This window comes from Panthera leo, chromosome D3 (genome assembly GCF_018350215.1).
Source record: "Panthera leo isolate Ple1 chromosome D3, P.leo_Ple1_pat1.1, whole genome shotgun sequence".
NCBI lineage: Eukaryota > Metazoa > Chordata > Mammalia > Carnivora > Felidae > Panthera > Panthera leo.
The window spans coordinates 46282575-46298003 of NC_056690.1; the positions used below are offsets into that span (position 1 = coordinate 46282575).

General features: G+C 43.1%; 1 protein-coding gene across 2 annotated transcripts in view; it reads right to left on the reverse strand.

The window, feature by feature from the left end:
* The window catches only part of NPC1 (NPC intracellular cholesterol transporter 1), a 54147-nt gene that overhangs the window by 29258 nt on the left and 9460 nt on the right, over positions 1 to 15429 (reverse strand). For both annotated transcript variants that reach the window (XM_042909414.1, XM_042909415.1), the window contains exons 2-4: positions 8390 to 8512; positions 7328 to 7434; positions 4644 to 4819 (exon numbers count right to left, since the gene is read on the reverse strand). In XM_042909414.1, the coding sequence (XP_042765348.1) occupies positions 4644 to 4819; positions 7328 to 7434; positions 8390 to 8512 (406 nt within the window). The remainder of the gene's footprint in view (positions 1 to 4643; positions 4820 to 7327; positions 7435 to 8389; positions 8513 to 15429) is intronic.

The following is a 15429-nucleotide window of genomic DNA, read 5'->3' on the forward strand; positions in this document are numbered from 1 at the left end:
TCATATCTAAGAATCCATTTTCAAATCTGAGGTCATGGTTTATTCCTATGTTTTCTTCTAAGTGTTTTCAGGTTTTGGCTCTTATATTTAGGTTTTTGACCCATTTTAGTTTTTGTTTATGGTGTGAGGTAAGGATTTAACTTCATCCTTTCCCATGTGGCTACTGTTTCCCCAGCACCATTTGTTGAAAAGACTATTCTTTCCCCATTGAATGGACTTGGCATCCTTGTCAAAAATCAGATGACCACAGATATATAGGTCTAAGTTGTATCTCATTGTCCTATATGTTTATCTTTATTCCAGTACCACACTGTCTTGATTTTCACCAGCTGGCAGTAAAATTTGAAATTGGGAAGTATGAGTCCTTCTATTTTGTTCTTCTTCAGGATTGTCTTGGCTATTCTGGGTCCCTTGAAATTACATGAATCTTGGAATCAGCCTATCAATTTCTACAAAGAAGCAAGTTGGGATTCTGACAGGGATTGCACTGAATCTATACATCAATATGGGAAGTACTGTCATCTTAACATTTTTAAGTTTTCTGATCCATCAACATGGAGTATCTTTCCATTTACTAAGATCCTTTCTTTTAATGATGTTTTACAGTTTAATGGTGATGAGTGTAAGTTTTACACTTCTTGTTAAATCCTAGGTATTTTATTCTTCTTGATACTATTGTAAATGGAATTTTCTTAGTTTCACTTCCAGACTGTCCACTGCATATGAAGACATACAACTGATTTTTGTGTATTTTCTTTCTTTTTAATTTACCTGGCTTCAAGATTAATTTTTCTGCCCCTAAGTCTAAGGATTCATCTCTCTTCCAATCTGGAAAATCCTTGGCCATTATCTTTTTACTTATTGTTTCTCCCCAACTTTCTCTCTTCCTTCTCTGGAGCTCTTCACATTATCCCACATGTCATTTCTTTAATGATTCCAGATTGTCATAACTCTACACTATTTTCTAAGTAATTCTCTCATATCTTCCAGCTCACTATTTGGTTTTCAGGTTTTTATTTTATTAAATATTTTAAGCATACAGAAAATATGGAGAATAATACAATTCTCATTTATTTAGCACCCAGCTATATTAATCTTATTTTTCATTTGCCCCAACATTAAAAAAAACCAAATGCTACAGATACAGTTGAAGTCCCCTGAATACCCTTACTTAGGAATACATTCCCTTGCTTAAGGTAAAACCACAACCCTGAATTTGATGTTTATCTTTCCCATGCATATTTGTGTACTTTCATGATATACTGTATACATAGATATGTAGTAGTGTTTAATATAAACAACATACTACATCTATCCTGTGACATTTTCAATTTTTCAAGTACTTCAAGTCAGTGATGTAACTAATTCGTTTTAACAGTTTTAAATATTCCATTATAGATTATGACTATGCTCCAAATATATTTATCCATTCTTCTCTTAATCAGCATTTAGTGCCCCAATTTAGTTAATTTATTAATGGACTTTTTATTTAAAAAAAATTTTTTTTAATGTTTATTTCTGAGAGTGAGAGAGACAGACAGAGAGAGAGAGAGAGAGAGAGAGTGTGCGCACACGTGCACACACACACAGGAGACAGAGGGGCAGAGAGAGAGGGAGACACAGAATCCAAAGCAGGCTGCAGGTTCTGTGCTGACAGCTCAGAGCTTGAACTCGTGAACTGCGACATCATGACCTGAGCCGAGGTCAGACACCCAACTGACTGAGCCACCCAGCCGTTTTAAGGAGGAGTTTTAGGTTCACAGTAAAATTGAGCAGATGGTATAGAGAACTCCCACACACCTCCTGCCTCAACACAAGCACCTCATTACTATCAACAGCACCAGAGTATATATATATTTGTTACAGCTGATGAACCTATAATGACACATCATTGTCATTCAAAGTCCACAGTTTATTTCAAGGTTCACAGTAGGTGTTGTATATTCAATGAGTTTTGGCAAATGTATAATGACTCATACCCACTATTATAGTATTAAACAATAGTCTCCCTGTCCTTAATATCTGCTGTGCTCCTCCTTTCTTCCCCTAGTACCTGGTAACCATTGATCATTTTACTATCTCCATAGTTTTGCCTCTTCCAGAATATAATAAACCTGGAATCATACAGTATGTAGGCTTTCCAGATTCACTTCTTTCACTTAGTAATATAGATTTAACATTCCTCCATGTCATTTCATGGCTTGATGGCTCATTTCTTTTTAATGCTGAAGGATATTCCATTGTCTGGGTGTACCCCAGTTTATTTACCTACTGAAGGACATCTTGGTGTGAATTATGAATAATGCTGCTACAACATGCATGTAAGGGTTTTTATGTGGACATACGTTTTCAATGCTTTGGGGTAAATGCCAAAAACCATGATTGCTGGATCATATGGTTAAGAGCATTTTTAGTTTTCTAAGAAATTGCCAAACTGTCTTCCCAAGTGGCTGAACCATTTTGCATTCCCAGCAGAAATGAATTAGAGTTTCTGTGGCTCCACATCCTCACCAGCATTTGGTGGTGTTAGTGTTCTGGATTTTGGCCATTTTAACAGGTGCATAGTGGTATTTCACTGTTGTTTTAATCGGGAATTCCCTAATAACATACAATGTTGAGCATCTTTTCATTTGTTTATTTGCCATCCATTATCTTCTTTGGTAAGGTGTCTGATCAGGATTTGTGTCCACTTTTCAATCAGGCTATTCATTTTCTTATTATTGAGTTTTACGAGTTCTTCATTTATTTTGGGGTCTGTGGGTGGCTCAGTCGGTTAGGTGTCCGACTTCAGCTCAGGTCATGATCTCACAGCTCATGGGTTCGAGCCTCGTGTTGGGCTCTGTGATGATAGTCCTGAGTCTGAAGCCTGCTTCAGACTCTGTGTCTTCAGCCTGCTTCAGACTCTGTGTCTTCCTCTCTCTGCCCTCCTCTGCTCGGGCTCTCTCTCTCAAATATAAACAAACATTAAAAAAAAAAAAAAGTCCTTCATATATTTTGTTAAGAGTCCTTCATGAGATGTGTCTTCTGCAAGTATCTTCTCCCAGTTTGTGCTTGTCTTTTCATTCTCCTGATGTCACCAATTTTTGACGACCACAAAAGTGCCACAATGAATGTTCTTATATGGTTCTTTGTTTATGTGCATTAGGAGTTTCTCTAGGGCAGGCATCTATGTAAGTGGAATTTCTGGAATGAGGGTATATTCATCCTCAACTTTACCAGGTAGTGCAGAACGGGTTTCAAACACTCCTATTAAGTTATGGTTGCCAATGGTGCAGTATATTAGCATTCCTATTGCTTGAACATCCTACCAAATCTGGAATTGACCAATTTTTACATTTGTGCCTATCTGATGTGTGAAATGGCAGCTCACTGTTTTAATCTGTGTTTCAGTGACTGTTCTAGATACTGTTTATAAATCTTTTCACTTATGATTTCTGCTTTTCCTCTAGTCTAGAACACTTCCTTATCTTAAAGTCGTAAATATATTCTGTATTTACTTCTAAAAATGTCCAAGATTAGGATTTTTAATCTATACACCTTTAGTACGATATACAAAGATAAAAATTAGATGATCAATTTTACCACACCATGTATATACTAGTCCACCCTTCCTTTAATGATTTGTAACAACACACCTGTTATATATCAATTTTCAATAAGCATGGTTCTGTTTCTAGACAGATGATCTCTCTTCATACAGTCAGGATGCTTCTTATGTCATATCTTTTGGTAGATTTATTCCTACATAGCTTATTTTATTGGTTTTGTGATGGAGACAATCTTTTAATTAATTGTTTTAACTAACATTAATTTATATTTCATTATTTTTTATTATTTACATTTTCTATTAAATTTTTGGTTACATTTTTAAGTGATCATTACAATTAAATCTGTATGTTGTTCTTATATGATGAATTCTTATTCTCTTATTTTGTAGATGTTCTTGGGCACATTCTTTATTCAGTGGTGTTGAATCTGCTATTTATATTTCAGTTCATTTAAGTGGCTTTTTCTTATTAAAAGAGCCAGCTGGTTCTAATTCTAATCTTTTCATTCTTTTCCCCTTGTGTTCTATTCTTTCAGGACTCTTTCAATTCAATCATTTTCTACAAACACTAGATGGTCTTTCTCATACTATCCTATGATTTCTAGTTGTTATGGATCCTTTTCCCTACTGTGGTATCTGTTTACTCTCCCTTACAGTGATGTATGTCTTGAGTCAAATCTCCCCTCCTGCTTCCCTTCTTCATTTCCACCCTTCCACACTCTCCCCTCAGTTTTGCAATTAACTCATGAAGTTACACAATTCATGTCCACTAGAAATAAAGTTCTAATGGCTTCTAAGATATACAGAAAAGTAAACTTGCACACACTAAAAATTTCCATGTGGGAACTTACAGTTAGGAAGGGATTAAGCAAATACTTCAAAAAAGATTGTTTTATAGGTTGTAGCTCAAGTCTTAGATACACGCTAAGCAACAAGTCGCATTTCATGGCCAATGGAATTTATAACTGTCATTTTCACACAGCTGACAACAAAAAGGAACAACCTGACCCAGTATCCTGATGCCAAATGTAATAATAAAGGAATAATTAAAAGCTTACTCACCCCCACCCCCCACCCCCCCAAAAAGTTTACTCACCATTGGCAAAACTCTCTCCAATGTAGTACTGTAATTCTTTTACATTTGTTTTAGTCTGGTTTGTAACAGGATCAACATAATCTTCAGTTGCTGTAACATTCAGAAACTGACTTTGCCGAGGGCTACACGTCAGCTCGCAAAACAGGTTCATTAGGTTATAGAAACAGGATGGACATCTAAAGAGAAAGTAAACTATATTGTCTGATCTCACAGATAACAGGGCCAGCAAAAAAAGATGATATACAACAAAGAATATTTTAAATTTATTATAAAGTGACAAGTAAATTATCTAAGAACCTCTTAAACCCAGCAATTCTACACCTAAAATCTTGTGTTAAAATAAAGATGTCTCTTTAAAAACTGCCCTAATTACTACACATATGTTGTCCAGGTGCAATTTCAGAAAGACAAAAATGCTTCTCTGAATTCTGTGCTTTGCAATTTATAGACATGTTTTCTTTGTCTTGAACTAAGGGGACTTAGAAGCATCATGGGGACAATTCTAATTAAGAAGAAAAACAAGGGAAGGGTGCCTGGGTGGCTCAGTCAGTTAAGAGTCAGACCGGCTCAGGTCATGATCTTGTGGTTCATGGGTTTGAGCCCCGCGTCGGGCTCTGTGCTGACAGCTAGGAGCCTGGAGCCTGCTTTAGATTCTGTGTCTCCCTCTCTTTCAGCCCCTCCCCATCTCGTGCTCTGTCTCTCTCAAAAAAATGAACCTTAAAAAAAAAGTTTTTAAAAAGAAGAAAAACAAGGGGAAAACGAGATTCACGCATTAGAATTTTCATCTTGCTACTGAAGGGCTTTCTTTAAGGTAATCCCCAGGTAATCCCCTGACCCTCTCTAAACACAAGAGGATTTCCCTGTGACTTGAGAAGAAGGCATAAGAACAGCAGTGGTGTTCTCTGGCTGCATGGGTTGCAGAAACACACAGGTTCTCATGAGGACCACAAGCTGCTGTCTTGTGTCTGCTTGTGTCTGCTGTCCTTCAGGTTCAACGTTTAAGCTTCTAACGGTGACTTGTTAGGTGGGAGAACTCTCTCCCCAGTTTGGTTCACTTCTATTTGCAAAAGCTACAGCTTCATTAGACCTGCATTCTCGCTGCACAACCAGTCGAGATGACCCTCAACTCCGATCTGGTCCAGGTGCCCACGTGACACGGAACAGGGAAGGTGGTCCCAGCCTTCAAAGCCCCTGGTCTAGTAAGGGAGCAGACACGCACACTGACCTGCTCTCAGGAGTCCCGTGCTTTACTGTGACAAGAACGAGAACCACAATTACACCATTCTAACACACACTACTCCCGGGGTGCCCAGATTTCTACCATGTTCTGTGAATCACAAACCTCTTTGCATGTTATTACGTTTAATCTCCACGATCAATTCTGGCAGCTGCACGTGTTAGCTTCTCATTATTTTCTGTTATAAACAGAGCTGACAACACGGGGAAATCTGGTTATCTTTTGATCTCGGTTATTTTTACGTCCATAATGCCTCACCTAGGGTAGGTGCTAAACAAATGTACTTTGACTGAATGATGGCTGCAACCTGCTCCATCACCATCCACTGGCCTTCCACAGGGTATGCTGGTCCAATTAGATTCTCCACTGTTTCATCTATTATTATAGGGTACGCTGTCCTGGAAGAACAGTTTAGGGATGGTTTTCCACTCTGTGTTGTCAGTTTAAACCTCTGGGAAGATGCAGGGTTTTCTCAGAGGATGTGGACCGCCCTGTCACCTACAGTGGTATGTGCATAGAGAAGCATCGCCCCCTCTTCCTATGTCCTTTATCAGGGTGCTTCAGTGTGAAAAATTTAGGAAGAGACCATGATGTGCTGTTCTACAGACCACCACCAGCTTGTTCTTTTGCACATTTGAGAACCACTGAGTGAGCTCAGAGAAGAACACCTATTATGCAACCCTTTTCATGGCCCTGGTCATAGAGAACAGAACAGACTGGACAAAGAACTGATGTTGACAAAACCTCCCAGCTCTGCCAGAACAATCGTGTTAACAGCTATCAAAGGCCAGCTCTAGGGAAGACTGGGACTCTAGCATCTCAGGACACTGCAGGAAGAGAGAACCACATCATCTAGGGGTGGGGCGGAGAGGGAGGTGATGCAGAGGACCGCACGGAGGAGGGTCTCGGGTCACAGACCTGGCAGCACCACCAGAAACTCTCCTCCCCACAGTGCCCAGAGGCTCGAGTATGAAAAGACCAAGTCCCTTGGGTGAGGACATCTCAGAGGAAGCCCCACATTAGTTCTGCGTGTAACTAGGAAGAGAACTAAATCTGGTAACTATTATTTTATCGAGAAATTGTCCTTTATTTCTGAGAAGTCATAAGATTGCTTTCTTGAAATAAAATGAAAACCAACTTTTAAAAGGAAATCAGTAGGGGCGCCTTAGTAGCTCGGTCGGTTAAGTGTCCAGCTTTATCTCCAGTCATGATCCCAGGTCGAGCCCCGCACTGGGCTCTGGGCTGACAGCTCAGAGCCTGGAGCCTGCTTCGGATTCCGTGTCTCCCTCTCTCTCTCTGCCCTTCCCCTGCTTGTGCTCTGTCTCTCAAAAATGAATAAAAGTTAAAAAAAATTTTTTTTTTAAGGAAATCAGGACGTCACTAGTTAACAAGTGCTCAAAATCTACTATTTTTTTTTTTTTTGTTGTTTGCCAGGTGGTCAACCTACCTGGACAGAAACTGTAGAGGCAGCTGCAGGTTGTCTTTCAGTGTCCGGAGCTGCTGCACATCGCAACAAAGACTGACGTTGTCAAAGAAGAATCCTGGACAGAGCTCCTTTTGGGTGAGAAAGCATGGTTATCAGAGCAGCAAAGTCAAATCAGGACACACATTACTCAATAAGGCAATTTTACTCACATAGTCCTTTATAGGTATAGAAGGGTAAGAAATGTGTTTGCAAAGTTCTTGCAGAATTCTTTTACAGGGCTATCAATTTTACTATTTATAAACGAGGGAGTCACAAAAGTAGAAGCAGTACAGTTATTTCAAATCTTTTTCCTATTTGGAAGCTCCCTTCCCTCCATGACAACCAGTTTGATCTCTTTAGTTTTCTGTTCAGGTTTAGCCCAAATGCTACTGACTACTTCCATTAGTCACGACAGAGAAAGTCAGAGGTCTTTAACAATTCTCATGAAAGTACCAAGTCAGTCGAGGAGACCCGCCACATGGCAACTTGATTTTACATTACCGAGGCCTCTAAAACCAGACTTTTCCCCTCTAAAACCAGATTTTTCCAGTTTGTTTCTAATATCCCTGTGTATCAGGAAAGGTAAACAAGGCAACAGAGAACAGAATCCTGGTAGCAACCAAAGTTCACAGGCTCTGGATGGAAAACGGGGGAATCACTAAGATAAACAGGACAAGGGAGTCAGAGCCACTTAGCAGCCCAGCCTGCCTGAGTCCTGAAATCCAGGAACCGAAAAAAAGCTAACTTCTAGTATATTTTCAAGAAGCTGAAAAGAGCAACATTTGCGGTACCAAGGTCAGTCCCTAAATAGTAACTTGTTATGTGGAAACTACAACTATGAGAAAGGCATAAAGTGAGTCCCAAAGAAATCAAGCCTCCGGGAGTTATGTTATCTTCTGTGCTATTGTGTGCCCCAGATAAGCGTTTGGGGTAAGATTTAAACCTGTTAGTTTCAGCCCCACCTCTCAGTGATATTTACAGTGTAGTTACAGAGGATCTCCGATTAGCATTTTGTGTTCCCAGTGCCCAAGATAACAAACTTACCTCCACTAAGTCATACCCATCCTTCGGCAAGGGTTTTGGTGGCCCTGAATATTTGCAGTTGTACCTCTTATCTCCAGATGCAATTCCACACTCTCCATACCAGATGCAAGACTGTGCCAACACCTACAGACAGAGTCGACACAAAACTCAGTTCATCGGGGTCCCAAAGGTAATGGAAATTTCAACAGCGAAAAGCACCCATTCAAACACTATTACAAAACCTTCCAACGTTACCTGCAAAAGGAAGTGACAGCAAGAGGCACTGGTTAGCTTAATGTTTGGGGAAATATTAATTAAAATTGACAAGATGTCTAAAATGGGCTTGCCAAGTCAGTCAGCAAAGGAGGTAATAGAAATTACTTATTTACACAATTCCTGTTCCTGCTAGTTTATTGTCAATGAAAGGAAGCTATAGTTCCATGTAAAGATCACTAAGAACCAGTGTAGAGGAAAGAAAGCAAGATAGTATGTGAGTCTGCAATTTTTAAGGCACCATTTTTGCACATCTGCATAAGAAACTACATAAGCTCCAAATAATGAAAGAACATTTCCATACGTATTTAGGTTGATTCACATCAGCCCATCAATGAGTAACATGAAAAGCAAAGCCAAACCCCCCAATAAACCCTAAGAAAGAATCCTCGAGGTTTAAGTAGAAAGCAAAGAATGTGCTAGCTCTAAAGACAACCACCTCAGCAATCTTAAAAGAAAAATAAAGATTTCTCAAGAGCCACTCATATTTCCCGCGTGAGAGTCACCAGGCTGTCTGAAAACTCAGAAGGGGAGGAGGGTGCAGCGTGAATCATCACGTCAGCACAGCCACGGAGATCCACCACACTGGCCAGGGCCACAGGCCTGCAAGGCCTTGCAATCATCCGTCCCGTGGGGAAATAGAGGCCATCAAGTAGCAACTGTGACTCTCAAGATACCTCCTGGAAAAGCCATTAAAAGAAATCTGAATAGAAGAGTGAATTCTCTCCAGCGGCAGTGGCACGTGACCAACATGTATGCAAGGAGGTCAGTCAGTCTGTGTTGATCCTCAGCATCAAGATACAAATCCCATCACAGGCCCTTGAGGCTCTAAAAACATGAAAGGAAACAGGCAGGAGGTTGGGGTGTGTATGTGTGGGGAATCAAAGGGGTCAAGATTACTTTGAACTCATTTCTCAGGTATTTTCAAACAGAAATTATGACTTACTCTTTTCTGTATTCATTACAAGTCATATGTTTAGGCCATAAGGGAGGGAAATTATACAAATGAGGAAGTGACAAGTATTCAACAATGCCACATATCAAACCTTTGGCAAGAAGCTGCAAAATTCCGCCACTGTTTTTGTTTAAAAAGAATCGCAATTATTTATTTCCATGAACCTAGCGATTCCAGGGAAAGTGCTCCTCTTTCCAAAATTCTAGTTTTCTGACTAAAAGGAAATTATCCATCTACTGAAGTCTGAAAAGGCAAAAAAGCTGAGGAGGTGGCATAACTGCTGACATGACATGTAATTTAAACACAAGTGGCCCCGCCCCAGACTGCACAGAATTCTCAACACAGCCAAAGGGCAAGCAGGTCCAAGCCTGGGCACTCTGGCAAGTCACCCGCCAGAGTGACAGAAGGCCAGTCGACAAACGCAACTCTGGCATGACTAACAGGAAGAGGGTCTGGAGTCTCAGTTCCCTTTCCTCAGTGCTCAATGTTACGAAAGGAAATAAAGACTCAGCACAATGTGCTTCCCAGTCATCCTTCATAATGCCCGCCTTTATCTCAAGGTTGTTTCCATCCCTGGGGTAGAAGAGGGGTGGGGCAGGGGGGTGGGAGGAGGTCAGGAGTCCTGGGTTCTGATCCTCAGAGTTCACGAGGCTCTCAGTCAATGTGCCTGCTGGGCCTGCCTGCAGCTGGAGGTTACTGAAACCGTGTTGAGCAGTTCTGCTCCCTGTGAACAGCAGCTCATAACCCCTGCCCATCTCACAGGTTTGGTGTGAAGATCGGATAAGGGAATTTATGTGGAAGTACTTAGTGAACTGTAAAGCTATACAATCAAATGCAAGGGATCATTATTGTCTTCCAACTCTTTGGGACCTCAGCAAAGAGTACCTGAAGTAAAACACCTGAAATAAAACACCTAGATTTCTTTGGGCCCAGGAAAACTGTGTTTGACTCCATGCTAACAGATTTGCTTCCCAAAGTCATCCTGCCTCTGGAGGCAGCCCAGGCCAGTGGGGCCCAAAGGCACTCGCAAGCCATTTACTTGTGCGGCAGGCACGGTTTCAACTGTTCTTCATTTTTTAACCCAATTCATCCTCACAAGTTGATGAGGGAAGTGCAGTTATACCCATTTTACAGTTGAGAAAACAGAGGCACAGAGAGGCTAATTTGCCCAGGAGTGGCAGAGTTAGGATTCAAACTGGAACATTCTAGTTCCAGAAACAGACTCTCAGTAAAATATAATTGCCTGCATAATTAAGGTCCTCACTCTAGCACCACACCCTCTCCCGATCCCACCCTGTGCAAGGCACGGTCAGGTGTGCACTCACTCACACAGCTGAGCCGGTGGGGGAGCCCTCTTTTCCACCTCAGCTCCCTCTCGCCTCACCTACAGCTGAAAGCCAGAGCCGCCGGCCCAGCTGGTGCCGCGCTCCTCAGCCTCCCGGGGGACCTCCACCGCCCGACCCCTCTCTTCCACATTCTCAACCTCATCTCTCTGTGCATCCCTTCACCTGCTCCTGCCAATAAACGCTCCTCCGGTATCATTCTCCCTCTTGGTCAAATGACCCCAGTTTCTCTCCAGCTGCCCTTCCAGTTACCTGCCTGACATCCCAGGTGCCCCAGGTGCTCCAAAGGACACCAATCTTTCCTCCTCCACCAATCTCTCTTCATGGGGTTTCAAAGCCCCAGGTACCTCCTGGGGAAGTTCCCAGTGAGGTGCAGTTTCTGGCACCCCTTCCTTGCCATGCAGACTGCCTTGCCGCCTCCTCTGCAGACCTCAGCACGTCCCCTAGGCACAGCTGCCAGGTGGGCTCTTCCTGAGCCGAGGCTCCAAAGCTCTCTGATGCTCAGAAGCCTACAAGCCATCTTCCCACCGCCTGAGACAAGCTCCAGACGCCTCACCTGGCTCTGGGGTGCACGCTCGTCTCCCTCCCATTCCTCATCTTCTGTCCCACACTCAGAGAGACTTGCGGACCCCTGCACCCCTGCTACCTGCCAGGGCCACTCTCCAACCACCACCTCCCCCGTGGGTTTATCGCGACCCAGCCAAGCACAGCCCCTCCCTCCCTGAGCTCCATCATTCCAGCTGTTTCTGGGAGGGCTGCCAGCACCGCTGCCACCATCACCGCCGCCGCCTGGCCCAGCATCCAGGGACTTCCTAAGAGTGCCCCTGTTATTTTCCTTAATTCTCTGATCTATGAGGTCGGTACTAGAACAATACCATTCTACAGATAAGGAAACTGAGGGTTACACAGGTGGAGTGACTCATCTGAGGCCCCACCCAAGGCCTGGCTGGTTCGGAAGCTGGAACTCCTACCCACGCTACCCGGAGGGTCACTCCTCAGTGGACCACTGGCCGGGCCATGCTCATCTCTGTATCCCACCAAGAAGCTCACTGGCTTTCAAACGCCTGGATTTCCAGTCTCCAAACCACCACAGCAGAGTGGGCAGTCAGGACTCTATCGACAAAGACGACGGATACACCTCAGATCTCTGGAATGTCATGGCGGCACATGCCGACACCGAGACCAGGGGTGGGCCGCGCGACCAACAGCTCACACACAGGGCACACGCTTTCCCAAGGTAAGGTGTGGCTGAAAGCTGCCTTTACCGTGATACAAGAATGCCTGACTTCGTATCAGTAACATCCACTTGGGGAAGGAAGCAACGCTGAAATAAAACCTACCAACGTCTGAGGTCTGCCAGAGCCCAAAGTGCACCTGATCAAACATGAGCTCGGTGCTGGAGATGGATGGTGGCTGCACAAAAATGTCTTTAATGTCACTGAATTGTACACTTAAAAACTGTACACTGTCAGTTTTATATTATGTGTTTTACCACAAAACATGAGCTCAGATGTCCTTCCTGGAAAAGTCCAGGAGCAAAGACTGCACAGAGCACTCTGTCAGTTATCACACTCGGACTTAACAAAGAAGCATGACCATCCGTTCAAACAGTAAAAAACTATGGGTCTGAGTGCCACACGACACGTCTTGTTAAAGTTCCACTCAAGTCCTGGAGACCCGAGTCTAAAGGATAACAATTCTTCCCAGTTGGTCTCGTGGTCATCGACCAGTCATACGGAGCTATTTATAACCACAAGAACGATCTTACTGAAGCATTTTTAACTGGTACCCATTCCTAAAATGTTAAAAATAAATGACTATAGACTTTATTTTTTAAGTAGGCTCCACACGCAGCATGGAGCCCAACATGGGGTGTGAACTCATGACCCTGAGATCAAGACCTAAGCTGAGATCAAGAGTGAGACGCTTAACCAACTGAGCCCTAACTTTCTTTAATTACAGACTCCATACCCACTCATCACAAACATGCAAACCCACACATCACAGATGTATGTGCAATAACACTGGAAGTCCCACTCCTCTATCCCTCCACCCCCTTTCTCAGATTTAACTGCTGCTAATCTATTAGGCTTTTAATTCCTCCTGACAGGCAAACCTGTACAGACATATACACACAAAAACATACAAGTGTGGTAACTTAAAAAAAATTTTTTTAATTTAAATTCTAGTTAGTCAACATACAATGCAATATTGGTTTCAGGAGAATTCAGTGATTCATCACTTACATGCAACACCCAGTGCTCATCACGAGTGCCCTCCTTAATACCCATCCCCCATCTAGCCCATCCCCCACCCACTTCCCTCCATCAACCCTGTCTGTTCTCTATCATTAAGAAGGTGTGGTAACTTCTAAACAGCTTTTTCACAAATACATCTGGATGACCCTGCACAGACTGGCTTTTGGCTCAGCTTAAACAGCCCTTCTCTGAATTCATCCAGGTCCCCAAGGCCAGACTCCAGTGCTTCTTCACAGGTTTCAGCCCTACCCATCTTGGAATGTCCCCCGGCTCTTAAAAGCCTCTCCCAAGACTTGTCACCTCCATTAAGTTTCACTCTGACTCCTCTCACCTGGTTCCAGCACTGTGCTCTCCCGGTCAGGTGAGCTCTCTGGGGACAGAGGTAGGTCAGCTCCAGGCAGCACCTGGCTAGTGTTCAGAGGCATCATCCTCACCACTCAAGTCAGCAGGTATTCTGAGCCCAGGGCTCCGGTGAGTGATATCTGCTCCTCACTTACATTCCACAAGCTCCTACGTGGATCCCCTGGGATGGAGGCTGATAAACTTTTCCAAGAGGGCCAAATATTAAGTATTGTAGGCTTGTGGGCCATAAGGTCTCTGTAGAAAATACTCAACTACCCTGTTGTAGCTCAAAAGCAACCACAGACAACAGGTACATGATGGGTGTAGGGGTGATGAAGAAAACTTTATTCGTAACAATAGGCTATGGCCAGGCTGTGTGATTTGTGGGCTCCTGCCCGATGAAGTAGAACGAATGAGAACTGCAAATTTACGTGTGTAGAGAGAGGTTCCATGAGTAGTTTCTGGTTATTGTCTCAACTCCCTAGTAAGACCATAAAAGTGTAAAGGGCAGAAGCCCAGGTGTTTTATTTCCTTTCAAAGTCTCTATAGTACCTTATCCAATGTCCATCAACCCAGAAACCATCAAATCTCTTGATGAGTTGAAGGAGTTCAAATGGATTATGTAAGAAGTTCAGAAACGAGAACTACCAGTTATTTTGGCTTTAAACGAGAATTTAGTAGTTACAAGGCTAGAGCATCTCTACTTTTAAAGGTTAGGTCACATGGCTGTTTCAAAACATGCTCTAGGGTTTAATTATTGGCTAGATGAGTGGATAGAAGTTTCTTTCTCTCTTTTTTTTTTAAGTTTATTTATTTTGAGAGAGAAAAAGCGCAACAGGGGAGGGGCAGAGGGAGAAGGGGAAAGAGAATCCCACACAGGCTCAGTGTTGTCAGCACAGAGGTCGTGCGATCATGACCTGAGCCGAAATCAAGACTCGGAGGCTTAACAGACTGAAGCCACCCAGGTGCCCTGGGAAGTTTCTTTCAACAATAGTAGTTCAGCAAAACAAAACAAAACAAAACAAAACAAAACACCCTTCTGCTATATGTCGACAACTACACCAACTGCAAAACAGACTCTAATAGGGAACTCTATAAAAGCACATCTTATCAGATGGAGAAGCTCTGAGCATCAGCAACAGAATCCTACACTCCAGGAGGCCTTTAATAAATCTCAAGTATTAACTAACTCATAACAAAATGCTTAGTGAACATCAACCACATGCCAGGCATGAAGTTCAGTGATCCCTTCCCTCATTGCCTCATGTATTTCTTAGATAACCTCTGGAGTAGTATTGCAGCATTTTGTAGGTACGGAAACCAAGGCTCACAGAAGATTCTCTAAGGTCACATGGCTCCTAAGTAACAAAACCAACAGTGAGAAAGAAGATTTTGAAGGTCAGGTTAAGCATTCTCCATCCTATCTGCTATCCTCACCCCCTAGCTGCTGCACTGCTCAAACTCCAGCTCAGTTTGTATAGATACGTCCTCAGATTTTCACTGTGCACCAATGATGGGCTGTCCCAGCCACTACCCTCTTTCTACCTAAATGTGTTCACTTGTGGAAATAATGATGACCATTTACCACTTTCTAAGTACATCTCCAGGCTGCTGTCAAGTCATGTTACCACCACTGACCACCCTCAGCTCTGGGCCTGCTCTCGGCCACCCCACGGCACATGGAGTGGAGGGCCGGGTCCTCTCACCTCTGCCACTGTCTTGGATGGGTAAAGTTCATGGCAGAACCCAGAGACACACCAGCTCAAGCTCCAGCAAGGGAGGGTTGGTTAGGGGGTAGGGAGAGGCCTCTGCAGGGAGCAAGGGGGCTGGCCTGGCCAGTCAGGACAACGCAGGATAGGATGGAGAGACACAGAGAATCCTATCCAGAGA